The 16,706-nt window shown below is 32.5% G+C and overlaps 1 protein-coding gene across 7 annotated transcripts in view; it reads left to right on the top strand.

The window, feature by feature from the left end:
• LOC114326736 (zinc finger protein 664-like) overlaps positions 1-16,706 on the top strand; it is an 81,911-nt gene that overhangs the window by 2,630 nt on the left and 62,575 nt on the right. For 5 of the 7 annotated variants that reach the window (XM_028275167.2, XM_028275168.2, XM_028275165.2 and 2 more), the window contains exon 2: positions 6,732-6,839. The exons of the other annotated variants lie outside the window; for them this stretch is intronic. In XM_028275167.2, coding sequence (XP_028130968.2) covers positions 6,732-6,839 — 108 coding nt within the window. The remainder of the gene's footprint in view (positions 1-6,731; positions 6,840-16,706) is intronic. 7 annotated transcript variants of the gene reach the window in all.

Raw genomic sequence — 16,706 nt, forward strand, 5'->3', positions numbered from 1 at the left:
ACACAACACGTAACAAACACGGAAACGTTAAGAAAGATGAAAAAGGCAAAAGAAATACTCAACACTATGAAGGAAAGAAAAATGAGCTACTTTGGTCATATACTAAGAAATAAAAAACGTGATGTGATTGGTTATATAAGGTAAAGTACAAGAAAAAAGAGAACCGGGAAGACGATGCATATCCTGGTTGAAAAATTTAAAGTAGTGGAGTGTAAAAACAACAATAGAACTCTTCAGAATCGCTGCAGACAGAACAAAATGGGCCGTGATGATCGCCATTGTCATGAAAGGATGAGGCACACAAAGAGCAGAAGATTGAATTAACTAAAAAAAAAGATTTCAGTTATAAAAAGAACATGTATGTAAGCTTACCTTCACCAATATATCTGAAACTGATTTGGTTCGCTGATGAAATATAGCATCATAAACTGATTGAGGTAACCAATCTCCCTCAAACCAATTAAAATCTAATTTATCCATATTTAGTATCCATCCATTTCCGTTAGGTGTTAAAGAACTGGGGACTTGCAAATATGCGTTTCGCCAAATTCTCGCGATATACTGATTTCTTAGCAGATGTTGTCTCAATTCGGCTTTGCACGGATGCAAAGTAGATGGATCACACTTTTTCAATATTTTCTTAAAAGGCTCATTTTTCTTATAAGACTTATAATTTCGGCAGAGTGTTTAAAATCGTGCTGTGTTGATATTTGATAAATTTTTTGTACCATAAATTTCGCACTCAAATTCTTCCAAAGTTTCAAAAATTTCATCGCGTGTAACGGTAACATGGGCAACTCCAAGATCCGTTAATGCTTTCTGATAAATTAAATTTTTTTTAAAATATTTTAAACGGTCTTATCTTGCACTTTTGGAAAAAAGATGAATTATAATCACATCCAGTTAATGATGCATGGAAAGCAGGTAAACTCGTACATAAAGATGGCTCTAATTCCGTATGTAGCTTCGTTATATTTATGTACCTTTTAGAATTTCCAGTACCATACTCCATAAAAATCTCCAAATCTTCACTTTGGAGATGATCCATGTTTCCAACAATAATTATTAAAACATCTGTATCAGAAGTTTTAATAAGAACATTGGTCTTTGCTAATGTATTACCTCAGTATACATACGTGATGCACTATGTTCGTGTCGGTTTTTTCGTGATTTTCGCAAGTCATGTGATCGTCAATTGACATTTCTATACCATCATTATTTACAACATATGGATAACATAAATCATAATTTAAATTTATTAATAAATTACCAATAAAAGGCACCATCTTATCTGCAGACCAATATTCAATTATAAATTTTAAAAAACTCTGCTTAAATTTAATATTTTTTAATTCCTTGGCAAAGTCTGTTAGTATCCATCCATTAGGTGTTGAAGAATTACATATAGACCTTTTCATTCACCTTTTCATCACATGCAATTGTTGGAAAATTTTACCAAAAAAACCTATCTTTTTTAGAATATTTATTTTTAATATTAAAAAATACCCTGTCAAAATAACAATTGCACCTACCTGTCAGGAAGGAATGTACATAGCTATGCATGTATAGTTGTATATTTTATACTCGTTAATAGTATGTACAGATTCAGATGAAATCTTCAGAAGTTCAGATGCACCCCCTGAAAATAATCCTGGGGCGCCCATGCAAGTATCTTGCAGAGTTAAAATCGCCTGGCATGTTTATTTTCTTTATATTTGAATATTTAAATTTACTTTAAAGTCATGTCAATGATATTTTTTGTAATACAGTAGAACCCCGGTTAACCGAAATAAAGGGGGAGAGCCGTTTCGGATAACCAATTTTTCGGTTTAGCCGTCATATGCTAAAAATAGCCTAATAACATGGTTTTATAGGGAAAATGAATTTACAAACAATGTCTATATATACTGTAGTATGTACAGTACAGTAATACAGTATTTTATTACAGCTATACAAAATATTTAAAATACAATAATGGATTGGTAAATACATAGTAGGCTACTATAGTATGTACTGTATAAACTGAACAACTTAATATTTACATTGCGGTTGACCCGGGTTCCGGTTAACCCGATTTCGGTTGACCAGGGTTCTACTGTAACAATGTTTACCCTTTTTTTAACTTTGGGGGGGATTTTTGGAGAAACTAGCCGCTATCCTCCAGCCAGACCGGCATTTTAGTATTAGAGTATCATGGAAGAGTCACCTGAAAAATTTTCAGGTTGCCTAAAATACCTACTCATAAATGTCTCACAGCTCTCGGACCATTATAAGAATGGCCACTTATATAAAAGCGATGATCTATTGTTTGATATTAGTGTTTCTGACAATGTAGAGCCAAAATTTGACTGTCAGATGATTCTTATTTTGGCCTCCATATCATCATCATTCAACCCAGATTTATCCGCTTCTGGATATAGGTCTCCCTCAGTATTTTCCATGTCTTTCTGTTTTGTGATGTTTGCAACCAATTTTTATCGATCTGTTTTATGTCATCAGACCATCTTGTTACATCTGGAGGTATTGGAGGAACTGGTTGGCCTGAACAGTTGTTGTTAAATGCAGTTATGTGCTTCACATTTGAGGGAAGGCTTATTTTATGAGTCTATAGTTTATGAGACAAGATGATATTTCCTTAAGCCTAACCTTCGTGCCACATAAAGAAATGGGTTGTTCTAATCTGTAGGTTAGGGAACCCTAAGTTATACGTCTATAGTTGCCTTCAGTAGTAATTGTAAGTTGACACATTAGAAGTTGGCATAGTTTTTTGCAAGTCGAAGATGATCGCAACTTTTCTAGCATCCTTTAGGTCATGACACTCATTTTTTGCTGTTCTTATTGCTTCAACAAGTGAAAGTATTTTTCTCTCTGAGCGAAAGCTTTTTCTTCTGCCGAAACATGATGTATTTTTATCTGAAATTTTTCACATTTATCGATCACATGATTTCATGTAATCAAATGAACTATCTTTTAGTAAAGTCGTCCCAGGAACGCAACTCATAAATATTGGCGATATCATTTTAAAGTCTTCTACTTTAAAATGTATAATATACGTCTGAATTGCCAATATAAATGAGTGAGATTAAATAAATTATTAGAAGAATTTTTTTTACTTAGCAACAACATTTTTGTTTATTTTAATAGTATTTTGTATTTTGACAACGAAACCCAATTTGGGCTTCGAAACGTTAATAAATTCATTTTTTAGTAACATTGTGGCTTATTTCCCACAGAAAATACTTAATTATAAAAATTCCACAAGGAAATAGCTTCAGAACAACCCTAAGTTATACGTCTATAGTTGCCTTCAATAGTAATTATAAGTTGACACATTAGGAGTCTGCATAGTTTTTTGCAAGTCGAAGATGATCGCAACTTTTCTAGCATCCTCTAGGTCATGACACTCATTTTTTGCTGTTCTTATGGCTTCAACAAGTGAAAGTATTTTTCTGTCTGAGCGAAAGCTTTTTCTTCTGCCGAAACATGATGTATTTTTATCTGAAATTTTTCACATTTATCACAGGTGTTTATACTTGTCCTTTTGAAACTAAGGTTGAACTGAGTATCTATTAAAAATATTCCTGTAAAAGCTTTCCTTTACTGTTTTTCTTCCTTACAGAAATCACAATAAGGTTTGAAATTTTGTAATTGGTGTATTGCCAACTATTTAAATAGTTGGAGCAAACAGTATTTCTTAACTTACCTTCAGTTTTTATGAAGAACCAAAACAAATTCTTTTTAAAAACAATGTAGCTTATAATAACATACAGCACTGCAGTTTACAATAAAGTATTACTTTAACAAAAAATAATGTTGCTTTAGAGGAGCTACATATCATCTCAAACCCTTTTTTCAGTGTGTCACAGATTGTCGAATTCTCTCTAATGCATTACAGTTGGAAGTGACAGAAAAAAAACGTACATCTGTGATTATTATACACTGAACTTAGAAAATGATGTATTCCTTGACAGGTATTTGCATATTAAAACAACTTATACTTAAAGATGTATATATTGGTTGGAGATTACAATACTCACTCTAAATAGATAACCAATCAGTGATGTGAATAAAGATACTTTGACACAAAAGTAATCGATGGTAACCATTATTTTCTTAAATCATATGGTAAAATGATAATTGTAAATTCTAGGTTAGTATTTTTCAGCGATGTAAATATAAATATTTTATTTCATTGGTATATTTGGACATTGTATAGTGAAATTTGATTTTATATTTATTTATTTATTTTTACATTAAAATATTTTAAATATTAGTATTCTGACAAATATTTGTATAAATATTGATGTGTAACGTTCTTGTTATCTTCGAGAAAAATTTCTCACCTGTTTTCGAATTTTTTCTGATGAGTGGAGGGAGTGTGTAACGTTCCTGTTTTCTTTGAGAAAAATTTCTCACTTGTGTTCAAAATTTTTCTGATGGGTGAAAGGAGTGTGTAACGTTACAAATGTCACATCTTTGCTATTTTATTTTTAAATAATTATTTTACTTTATTTTCTTTAATATTTCATTAATAATTATCCTCTGTATTCGTTTTAACTTGTTTTTCGTTAAAAACCTGTTTGGCGCCCGTTCTATAGGCAACTCTCTTTTCATCTAACATATAAGTCATCATACTGAACGTACTTCATATATTCTTACTCTCTAGATATGTTTTAATACGGAACATGCCTGCCACCTCATACGTTGCACTGTCATGACAGTGACACTTCATCCCTGCTAGCTGTCAAACTGAAAATGGTAGGGAAGACATTTCTTAAAAAGGCATGAAATTTAAATACTAGCTTAATTTATCCATCAGCACTTGTTCTCTGGGGTGAGTTTTTATGCTAAGCCTGTATTAATTTTGTATAGTCATTTTTTTCCTATACCTAACCTTCCATGTCTACGAGCACATGGTCAGTTTTAAATACCTATTTCTTTCTAATTTACATATTTGCACGTGTAAATGCCCCACGCTGAGCGCCAGTGAAACAAAGAAGCGCAAAGAACTACCCCAGCTAATTGAAACAATATCCGAAGATAATACTTCAACCAACCAAGATAGTTATTGTTCACCCTAGCTTAGCTGAGTCTCCAAAGGTGTGTGTTCGTCTTGTCCTAATTTTAAATATGAACTATGAAAATTCAGAATGGAAGCAAACAAAAGAATATTTTAACTAATCATGTTTATTGTTCAATAAAGATATAATAAAAATATGACTTATTAAATGCATTAACAAATATATTCAAATTCTTGCCAAAAACTAACAATTCTTGGATTATACTTATGCATAGTGTACTGGTATTTGTGGTGCTGGTTCGATGGTAACTTCTTGATGTCGAATGGTACTGCTGTAGACTTGTAGACTTGGGCAGATGTTGTGTCCCTAGGTCGCTGCAACTAGAGATGTCAGGTGCTGCTGTCTTTTCGATGCATCTTGTTGTCTTGTTTTTAAAGTTGCATCACCGGTGATGAAAGCTGGTGGCTCCCGAAGGGAGAAAAGTGATTTATTCCCAAAATCTAGAAGATAAAAACACATATCAAACGTCAAGAAGTAGGGAAACCAAAGTGGTGCCAAGTCTGCCATTCTTTTAAGAAATAATCGTCAGAAAGAGTAGCAGATGACAAGAATAAATTCAATGGAATTAATATTAATACTAGTTAAAATTTGATTTACACGTGCATATATATGTAAATTAGAAAGAAATAGGTATTTAAAACATGAAAGGTTAGGCATAGGAAAAAATGACTATAAAAAATTAATACAGGCTTAGAATAAAAACTCACCCCAAGAGAATAAGTGTTGATGAAGACATATCTAGAGAGTAAGAATATATATATGAAGTACGTTCAGTATGATGACTTAGATGTTAGATGAAAAGAGAGTTGCCTATAGAACGGGTGCCAAACAGGTTTAAAATAAGGCCATAAATAAAGTAAAAACGAGGCCAAAAATAAAGTAAAATAATTATTTAAAAATAAAATAGCAAAGACGTGACAGTAACGTTTGTAACGTTACAGATGTTTATATAAATATAAGTATAAATATTACGACAACTGTCAGATTTAACTAAAATGTCATGTAATGATTTGCGACATTATTAAAATCCTATTCGCGAACTCAAGCGTGGGTGCTGCCGATTATTTGGAACTAGAGAAATTGGGATGAAAATATAAACAAATCATCCGTTAACTTATGTATCAACGTCGTTTGAATGCTTGTCGGGTGTGTTCATTTAATGAATGATTTATTTATATTAATTCATTACATCAATAACAATATTAATTATATCAAAATACGTTATCCCAATTACATCGGCCATTTTCATGAAACTGCACTGGCACCTATAGTCGATTGAGTTCGCGAATATTAACATCAAACATTATTAATCCAACATTAATGACGCACTAAAAAAAGGGTTTGGGATCATCTGTATACCACTACCCATCCAAAATTATAATTAAAACTCAACTCAACTCCATATAATCAAAACTCAACTAACAGTATGACACAGTGGAATAGGGCCAATAGGAGTACAAGTGCAATTGTATCTCTTCTCTTCCAAGCCCTACTCTTAGTTGGCTTGGAGGCTAAGGCTGCTAGATAGCAGCACCTATTAAACTTATCGCTTAAATCACTTTACCTAAAAATAAAATGAAAGATTTCCAGTTCAGCGATGCAGTTATCTCAATATTTATAAAAATGTCACTTATACTCCTTTACTTCTAGGGTCCCCATATGATTATTTGGATTTAAAGGAATTTCCCATAAATACTGAAATAGAACAAGATGGAAATAAACTTGGTCTATCTGAAGAAAATCAAAAAATTGAAAAAGGTTAGTAACATTTTGACATGTCATAAGTTTACTTTTCTCAAAGTTTATTTTTAATCCTGCTCTCTCAGAGTTTTAAGAGGCAACAGTAGCGATCAACAGGTAGCAACAAACGCGGTCCAAGATTGCGGCTGTAATTTTGAGTATTTTGTCGGGATATTTGGCACACATATTCGTATTATAATAAAGAATGGCGGTACAGAGCCCAATTTGAGAAATATGTTAGTACAGTAGAACCCCGATTATCCGTGTGCGGATTATCCGGGCTGCGGATTATCCGTGCTATGATTTTCTCTTACACAAATTGCATTTTTGAGATTTTATCAAAATAGCGTCACCGTAAATCACTCGATGGAAACTCTATACGCCGAGAGGGAGACTCATAATGAAAGATTTATTTTTGCTGTTATCTTTTTATGGTAGGTACATATGTATGTACTTAACTTACCTTATCTTAATCTGACAATTTCGAGTATTTTTAATGATAGATTTTTTTTCGGGCCCCCTTAACGAACGCCCCTGTGTTAAGAGCCAATATATGCTAGAGGTACATCTGCAGGGTACCAGGTACCATATGATAATCTGACGCGCTCGAGTAACCGCAAAAATCCCCGCTTGGGCTCCCCTACCATTATCAGTTTCAGTCCCCCGAGAGTAGTTGATAATGTGGTATTATACAAACAAGGATGTTTTTCTACTTCTAACACAAATTGAATGTTTTTATTTTCTTCATCAGCCATTTTAAACTACCCACAACGACACAAAAACACGAAATCCGATAAAAATGCAAACATAAGTTTCCTGCATACCGGTTTCAATGAAACTGATATATATGCGTTTCAAACGGCCGGTCTGAAACGGTCCATATGGTTTCATCATCTGTGGTCTCTCATAGTCGTCTACTGCATAAACTCAAATGAAATTCAAAAGTAACTAACATTTTCAGTTTCGTTACATTTGCGTTTCACCGTATGTGATGGGCCTTACAAGTACGGAAATACCGATTTAAAGTTGCCTACTCAATTCAGTACAAGTATCAGATACATCAGTATTTTGTAATCAGTATTTGTACCCAGTACCGCTGAGAATCGATATCAAAAGTAACCGTTACACGTCCGCATTGATTTTGTCCATCTCTCTAGATGGCACTCTATTTGCCACAGCGCCAGCCAACGGCGCTCAATATGCGCTCCGCTAGAAAAATAAACGCATTGGGCTTGCATTGGGACTACGTGCATTATCGTATTATTCGATCGCATGATTCGTTCGTATAGGGCTTTTCATCTATTGTCATTTGTTTCGAGCTTCTGTCATGTGTCACATAATATTAATATATCTAAGTCATACGTCTTTGGTTTGTATCACTGTTATATACCAATAACGTATGGCGTAGATATATTAATATTATGTGACACATGACAGAAGCTCGAAACAAATGACTGTGAATGAAAAGCCCTATTCTCAAGGAACATAGACGTTCTAGAAGAGACTACACTAAACTCAACACGGACGTTTGCTGTGATTGGCAGTCATCGTCATCTGATTTTGACATAGCCGCTTTGGTATGTTCCGGTCTCTCTGCTCCGAATATAACCCAAATACGGTATTTCTAATCTGTTATCTTTGTTTGTAACACATTTTAAAGAGAGAAAATATTATTCTAGTGTTTTTAATTGTTTTTTTGTTTTGTTTTGTTTGGGTTGACAAGTTGACAGTAAAAATATAATTATGTATTAAATTAAGTACATACCTATATGTACAATAAAAATTTTTTCCTTTGTCCTTTGGTGATATGTAGGTAAAAATATCCTACTTATATGCGAATGTGTAACTTTAAATCCAATATTTTTGTACATTTTTTATTATTATTTAGGTAGGTTTTGTTTAGTTAGAGGGTTCTTCCTCTTATTACTTTTATTTCTAGAATATTATTGTTACTCTCTTTGCCTTACCTCTTGTCGGCTTTCTATTTATTTTCCTCCAAACTTTTTTATATCATATCAAAGTGAATACCTTTTACACCCATATGCTGATCAACTGTCGCCCACCACGTCTTTTTCAGTCTTCCTCTTCTATTTCTTCCAGGGATTAAGCATCTCTCTGCTATTTGTATGGGATGAGGAATCTCTATGTTGCTCATAACGTAACCACCTTAACCTGTTTCTTATTTTGTTTTCAATGGAATCCACACCCAATTTCCTCTTATATACTCATTCCTAACTTTATCTTTTCCAGTTACTTCACTCGGCCAACAAAAATAACAAAGCATTCGCATCTCACTAATATACAATTTCTGTTCATCCCTATGTTTTACTGCCAAAAATTCAGTACCATACATCATAACTAGTCTTAATGCAGTCCTATAGAACTTACTTTTGAGTTTTATTGGTACCTTTCTATTACACAGTACTACACTTACCCCTTCTCATTTCATCCATTTAGCCCTGGATCCCGCGTATGAAAAAAAACTTGATTAATAGCAAGCTAAACATTTGTTAATGGCTTAACGGTATCTAGTCGGACAAACTTTGATGTACGGGAACACTGGAAGTTTTAATTGTGGAACAGTTTAAAAATTTGGAACGCCAGATTACGAAAATGTCCCATGTATTTTGTCTGACAAAACATCCAATTGCTTTGTTACCCTTTCATTAAACTCTCATGCAAAAATCAGATTGCTATTACTAACTAACATGATTCCTGTCATTTGACATGTTCTTCGGGTTCCACTCATTAAAATGCCCAGTTGGTGATAAATACCAGTCTGATTTTTGCATGAGAGTTTAACGAAAGGTTAACAAATTAATTGGATGTTTTTTCGAACAAAATACATGGGACGTTTTCGTAATCTGACGTTCCAGATTTTTAAACTGTTCCACAATTAAAACTTCCCCTGTTCCAATGTTCCTGTACATCAAAGTTTGTCCGACTAGACACCGTTAAGCCATTAACAAATTTTCAGCTTGCTATTAATCAACTTTCTGTTCATACGCGGTGTCCAGGTCTATTACTTGTATCTAGTATCTCCATGTACTTTCTCATTGCTCAGTAATATCGATCCTACATACATAAAACTATCATCTTGTGGAGCTCTTGTTTATCCCAGCTAACTACTCTATGTGGATTTGTAATACCATATTTAAAAGAATATTCTGTTTTCGTTGCTCTAACTCTGATTGTTACCATCTCATACATGTCTAGCAGCACTCACATATTCAGCCGGCATTCCTTTCCTACTTAGTACCAGTAGGTTTCCAGTAACTTTGGCATATGTTTCTCACGATTAATAAATACTATGTGCAAGTCTTTCATTTTCTCTTTCTCAAGTTTTTCCATTAGCTGTCTTAAAATAAAAATTGCTGTTGTGGACCTGCCTTGCATAAATTCAAAATGACTTTAATTTCTATAACCTTACACTAAATTTTGTTTTCACCATAAATATACGATAATAAAAAATGTTTACTAGAAATACAAACTAAACAAAACACTAAATACCTAATGTTTAAATTTTTTTATTCTTTATTAAAAATCTGGGAAATCAAAGGAAGGGAGGCTCTTATTGGTGCAATGGCGAAGGTAAAACCCCCTCTAAAACCCGCCTGGGACCCAGTATATTTTGATATTAAAAGTACAACTCTAGTATATAATGCTGTCTATAAAATAACATCATTACTTAACAATTCTTTAAAATTCAGACCTAAATTAAGTATGCATACATAAATATAATCTTATAAGAAATTTCACAATATTATGAACCAAGCAAAATCTATAAAAACAAACTAACATTCTTGTAAATTAGCCTATACAACTACAGTAGAACCCTGATCCGTGTGTAGATTATCCGTGCTATGATTACTCAAATTGAATTTTTGAGGTTTTATCAAAATAGTCACTATAAATCACTCGACAGAAACTCTATATACAGAAAAGGAGACTCATAATGAAAGATTTATTTGTTCTCTTATCTTTTTATGATAGGTACATATCATGTACAGTCGAAAAAATGAAAGAATAGCGCTTTTCATTCACAGTCATTTGTTTCGAGCTTCTGTCATGTGTCACATAATATTAATATATCTATGTCATACATTATTGATATATACCAATGATACAAACCAAAGACGTATGGCGTAGATATATTAATATTATGTGACACATGACAGAAGCTCGAAATAAATGACAGTTGATAAAAAGCCCTATACGCTGTGAGCTCGTACGTAGACGGGATATTTACAAATTCGCGAACGCCAGTAGTGACAAGTTTGTAAACGTTTACTGGAAATTTGACATAAATGTCAAAGTGATTAATTTAAAATTAAAATTAAAAACATTAATTATAACCAATATTAGTTGGTCAAAGCTGTGGTATATATTTTTACCTTAAATATACTTACGTTTTAAATACTGAATTTAAGTTTTTTTAATGTTCCGTAATATCTAATTATAAATAATCTATTATAATCATAGCGCCATCTACACGATTATTGTCAAAGTATCCGAAGTAAGAAATTGATATTTTATCAATAGAACGTCAAAATGATTAGAAAAATCTTAAAAAAATCGATTACAATTTAATTACTTTTTTGCGTTGTAAATATTAAGCGATAACAATTAAATAATAAATTTAAAAATTACCGGTAAAAGTTGAATTAGTAACCGCTAGGAGCGACACCTGCGAAGCTCAGAGCGTATACGCTGTGAGCTTCGCTGGTGTCGCTCCTAGCGGTTAATAATTCAACTTTTACCGGTAATTTTTAAATTTATTATTTAATTGTTATCCCTTAATATTTACAACGCAAAAAAGTAATTAAATTGTAATCGATTTTTTTAAGATTTTTCTAATCATTTTGACGTTCTATTGATAAAATATCAATTTCTTACTTCGGATACTTTGACAATAATCGTGTAGATGGCGCTAAGATTATAATAGATTATTTATAATCAGATATTACGGAACATTAAAAAAACTTAAATTCAGTATTTATAACGTAAGTATATTTAAGGTAAAAATATATACCACAGATTTGACCAACTAATATTGTTTATAATTAATGTTTTTAATTTTAATTTTAAATTAATCACTTTGACATTTATGTCAAATTTCCGGTAAACGTTTACAAACTTGTCACTACTGGCGTTCGCGAATTTGTAAATATCCCCTCTACGTACGAGCTCACAGCGTATACCCATGAACGATCACATCAATCACTTATTTTGTATTTGCTGTCGTTTTCTATAAATGACAAACGTTCGTTATAGAAAAATACAGCAAATACAAAATAAGTGATCGATGTGATCGTTCATGGGTATTCTTTAATTTTTCCGACTGTATAATATACATATGTATCATATTACATAAGAAATTAATGATCAGATTATCCATGCTTTTCAATTATTATCCGTGCCACATCCGATCCCGAGGAGGCTCCTGCTTCTCAATTTTTCACTTCTTTGTAATTTCTTTACCTTTTTCTAAAATTATTCCATTGTTCTTTGAATTACAATACTTCTTTTGGTGGTTTCCTTGATCACAATTGTCAGTTCTAGCTTCCCTCTGACAAACTCATTAATTTCCTCCTTATGTCTTGATTTGATAATTGAAGTTTCTTCCAAACACCTTACAGCATCATCTAAAACAGAGTTAGTATTATTCACAAGGTATTTTTCACCTCATATTACAGTTGCACTGGTAACAGTGAATACAAATTTTACAAACTCTACAAAACAATGTGTAAGGCTGTTGTCTCCAATAGACGCTGTAGGCTGTGTATGTCACGCTGTAGGCTGCGTATGTCACGCTGTAGGAAAATTGTTCATTTTCGTTCTTTTAATAAACTTTGAAGGAAAAAGCTATCTTACAACCGAAAAGAGTTAAAGAAAAGAGTAATTCCAAAACTAATTCAAATTAAGGAGTGAATTGAAGTGGCCACCGACTTAACCGGTGGTATCCAATAGATGCCTTAGGCTGTGTACAGTGTTTATTGGAGACCACTGCCTTACACTCACTTTCATCTAGCTGTGATAAAGTTACATTATGTAATATAATAGGATCCCAAAGGGATTTTACCTGAAATTGCTCATGTACCTTCACATTCTTCACATACTACGTGGCACCTCAGTCATTAATTTCTCTACAACCATTTTTTCTTGTATTTTTGACAGATGCATGGTTCTTAATTCTTCTTTATGTCCAGCACGTGTTTTCCAATAAATAACTGATGGAAACCTGTCCTTGATCTCTCAGTTTGCAAATCAGTCTGGAGGGACAATTAATGGACTAGATTTCTCTGTCCTAATTTTATAGTTGGGCTTATATCCTAAAGATAGACAAATACCTATAAGTTTTAATTATTGCAAGTAACAAAGGACTTAACATATCAATGAATACTCTCCTAGCATATATTATGTTACTTCTGTTACACTCATAGCATGACATTGATTATACTCATAGTATAAATCATCTTGTTTCTTTGTGTGAACTGTTCTAGACCTTACATAACTTGTCTCAATTTTCTGCATATCTTTCCACGTCTTCATATTGTTCATATTTCCATTCTTGAACAAATTTTTCAAAAACATGAAAGTATCAGACAGACAAAAAATATACTTAATATACATAACCACAAAAATTCATCAAAATCCATATGTCTATGTCAAAATCAGATGGTAACTACCAATCACCGCAAACGTCCGTGTGTACTTTAGTAGTCTGTTGGGAATTTGGGAACACCTCTTCTACTTACGTCTATACTCTGCAAATTTGCATAAATGCGATCGCATCGCTTGAAACGAAAGTGCACAGAGTCCCGCTGCTGATTCTAATTCATTTTGACAGTCGCAATTTCATTTCGACACCGCCATGACAGCCGCAGAGTATAGCGATTCTTATTCATGTCAATATTAGTTACAACTGGGGATATTAACCTTATCATGTTGACACTGCTCAGAATTTGGGTTGGCGCTCGGGTTTATTGGAATTTGTTGATAGTCTGGGAAAATTATCGAAAAAATGCCATTTTTGGGAAAAATTATTTACCAGCTATTTTATTGCTAAAATCGAATCTTAAGATTGCATATATTAGTAATATGGGGTATGAAAAGTCCGCAGAAAGTGTGTTATTTTATTTATAAACAAATTAGCACTCCTAAATCTTCTTTTTTTTTTCAATTAGTGCATGCTCTGTAACTCCTAAGATTTTTCCTTTGAGCCAAAAACACTCAAATAAAAATTCACCGTAATTTAGTTCTGCACAAAGTTATTTTTTTCCGATTTCCTTCAACAAAAATTTTACTCAGAAAATCCGAGGTTTCCCAAAAAATCTGCAATTTTCAATTAAAATTTTAGGGAAGTACCTAATTATTTATCAATAATTAAATAATTGATGACATGAAAGATTTATTATAGTAGATTATACAGAGGGGCTAAATTCTTTAAAACGGACGATTTTGGAGCAAAATCCCGATAGAGGTCGATTTTTATTTTTAAATTACAATTTTTTGGCATATATTTCATACTAGTGACGTCATCCATCTGAGCGTGATGACGTAATCGATAATTTTGTTAATGGGAATAGGGGTCGTATGGTAGGTCATTTGAAAGGGCGTTCAATTCTCTATTCAGTAATATAAACATTAATATCATTAGGTATTTATACAGGGTTGCCAAAAAATAATTTTTGAATTAAATTAATTGGCGCAAAAAGAAGAATGTATGTAATTTATTTAACTCAAAATACATTGTACTGCTGTCAGAAAATAGAAAAAAAGGTTTATTTCACAAATAAACATTTCTTTTCGCTTAAATTAAATCACAAACAGTCTCCCTCCTACCTATTGGCAGTTTGAACATTTAATTTAAGCTAAAAGCAATGTTTATTTGCAAAATAAACATTTTTTTCTATTTTCTGACAGCAATAGAATGTATTTTGAGTTAAATAAATTACATGCATTGTTCTTCTTGCGTCAATTAATTTAATTCAAAAAATTTTTTGGCCTCCCTGTATAAATAATGATATTAATGTTTATAATAGGGCTTTTCATCGATTGTCATTTGTTTCGAGCTCCTGTCATATGTTGAATAATCTGTGTATAATATTAATATTTACGGATTATACGAAATATGACAGAAGCTCAAAATAAATGACTGTGAATGAAAAGCCCTATACTGAATAGAGAATTGAACGCCTTTGTAAATGAGCTACAACACGAACCCCTATTCCTATTTAAAAAATAATCGATTACGTCATCACGCTCGGATGGATGACGTCACGAGTTTGAAATTTATGCCAAAAAATTTTTATTTAAAAATAAAAATCGACCTGTTGCGGGATTTTTCTCTAAAATCGTTTATTTTAGAGAAAATGAATTTATTCCATAATTTAGCCCCTCTCTGTATATCAGGAGACCGGCGACAATCTAACCAATAGTTTAGCAATAATTAAAATGTTAATTAAAAAATTTCAGTCGAAATAATAACCAGAAAGATTATGATACACCAGAATAACTATGATTTTCGTATAAAAAAGCACTACACCTATTCAACGTACCTTACAGGATTGAAATTGGACCATTTGAGCAGTCTCAGGAATGTTATAAAGAAACATTTTTTTGGCTTATAAACAAATAGAACCCCTCAGAAAATATTAGAATAAATTAAATTAAGTTAACGCTGTTGAAAAAGGCACGGCTTCTGTGCCCTTTTCGAAGAAAAAAAAAATTGAATTGCGAGGAGTGATTCCAGGTATAACCGGTCAAATTTGACCGGCATTTGCGACAGAGTTATAAACAACAGGATTTTAATCTTTGAACCATTAGATACCTTTTAATTCCGGTAATCTTTGTACATACAAATTTTCATATCTTCAAGACAAGACACTCATCAACAAAAAAGATTTATGTCACTGTCACCAAATTATTTAATTATTAATAAATAATTACTTCTCTCAAATTTTAGTTGAAAATTAAAGATTTTGTTTGGAAATCCCGAATTTTCCGAGGAAAATTTCCGTCGAAGGAAATTGGAATAAATTATCAATGTGCAGAATTAAATTACTGTCATTTTTTTATGCGAGTGTTTTGGTTTAAATTTAAAATTTTCGGAGTTATGGAGCAATAATTAAAAAAAAAAAGATTTCGGAGCGCTAATTTGTTTATAAACAAAATAGCACACTTTCTGTGGACTTTGCACAGCTATATTACTAATATAGGAAATCTTAAGATTTGATTTCAGCATGTCCAGCAATAAAATAGCTGGTAATTAATTTTCCTTGTTTTTTACTAATTTTCCCAGATTATTACCTTACATCTTTCATTGAGTTGATGATTCATGTTGTGGACATTCTCAATTATTATATTTCTAATTTATCTATCTAATTCCTCAAAACAAGCAAATTTCAATTAAACCCAACCATATTAATACCTGTTGCTTTAGTTTTCCTTGCAAGAAATAAACAAAACACATCTAAACTAAACCTAACCTCGCCTTTGGCCATTCATTCATCTCCGTGTCAAATAATTTCGACATCGAAATTATAATATCAACCACTTTTTTGGAGTAGCTATTAATTCCGATAGTCGCTATTTCGTGACGTCATTTCGTTAGTTCAACTAAAATCCACAAGGCTCACACAGTCGCATTTCGACGTCGCCATATTGAAAGCGACTTGGTTAGTGTCGAAATTTGATTTAGAATCAGGGCCCTGGTCACCCGTCCCGCTGGTGCAGGTTGTGTCTTGGTTGGGTTCAACTTGAATCGTTGATTGATGTATTGGACGGTATACACGGTATTGAGGTATTGGACGGTATATTAATATTTCAATCAACGCTTGAATGGTCTTATGGATATTCTGATATTCTGGAATGGTTTGGTCC

The sequence above is a fragment of the Diabrotica virgifera genome, chromosome 1 (assembly GCF_917563875.1).
Source record: "Diabrotica virgifera virgifera chromosome 1, PGI_DIABVI_V3a".
In the NCBI taxonomy this organism is placed as follows: domain Eukaryota; kingdom Metazoa; phylum Arthropoda; class Insecta; order Coleoptera; family Chrysomelidae; genus Diabrotica; species Diabrotica virgifera.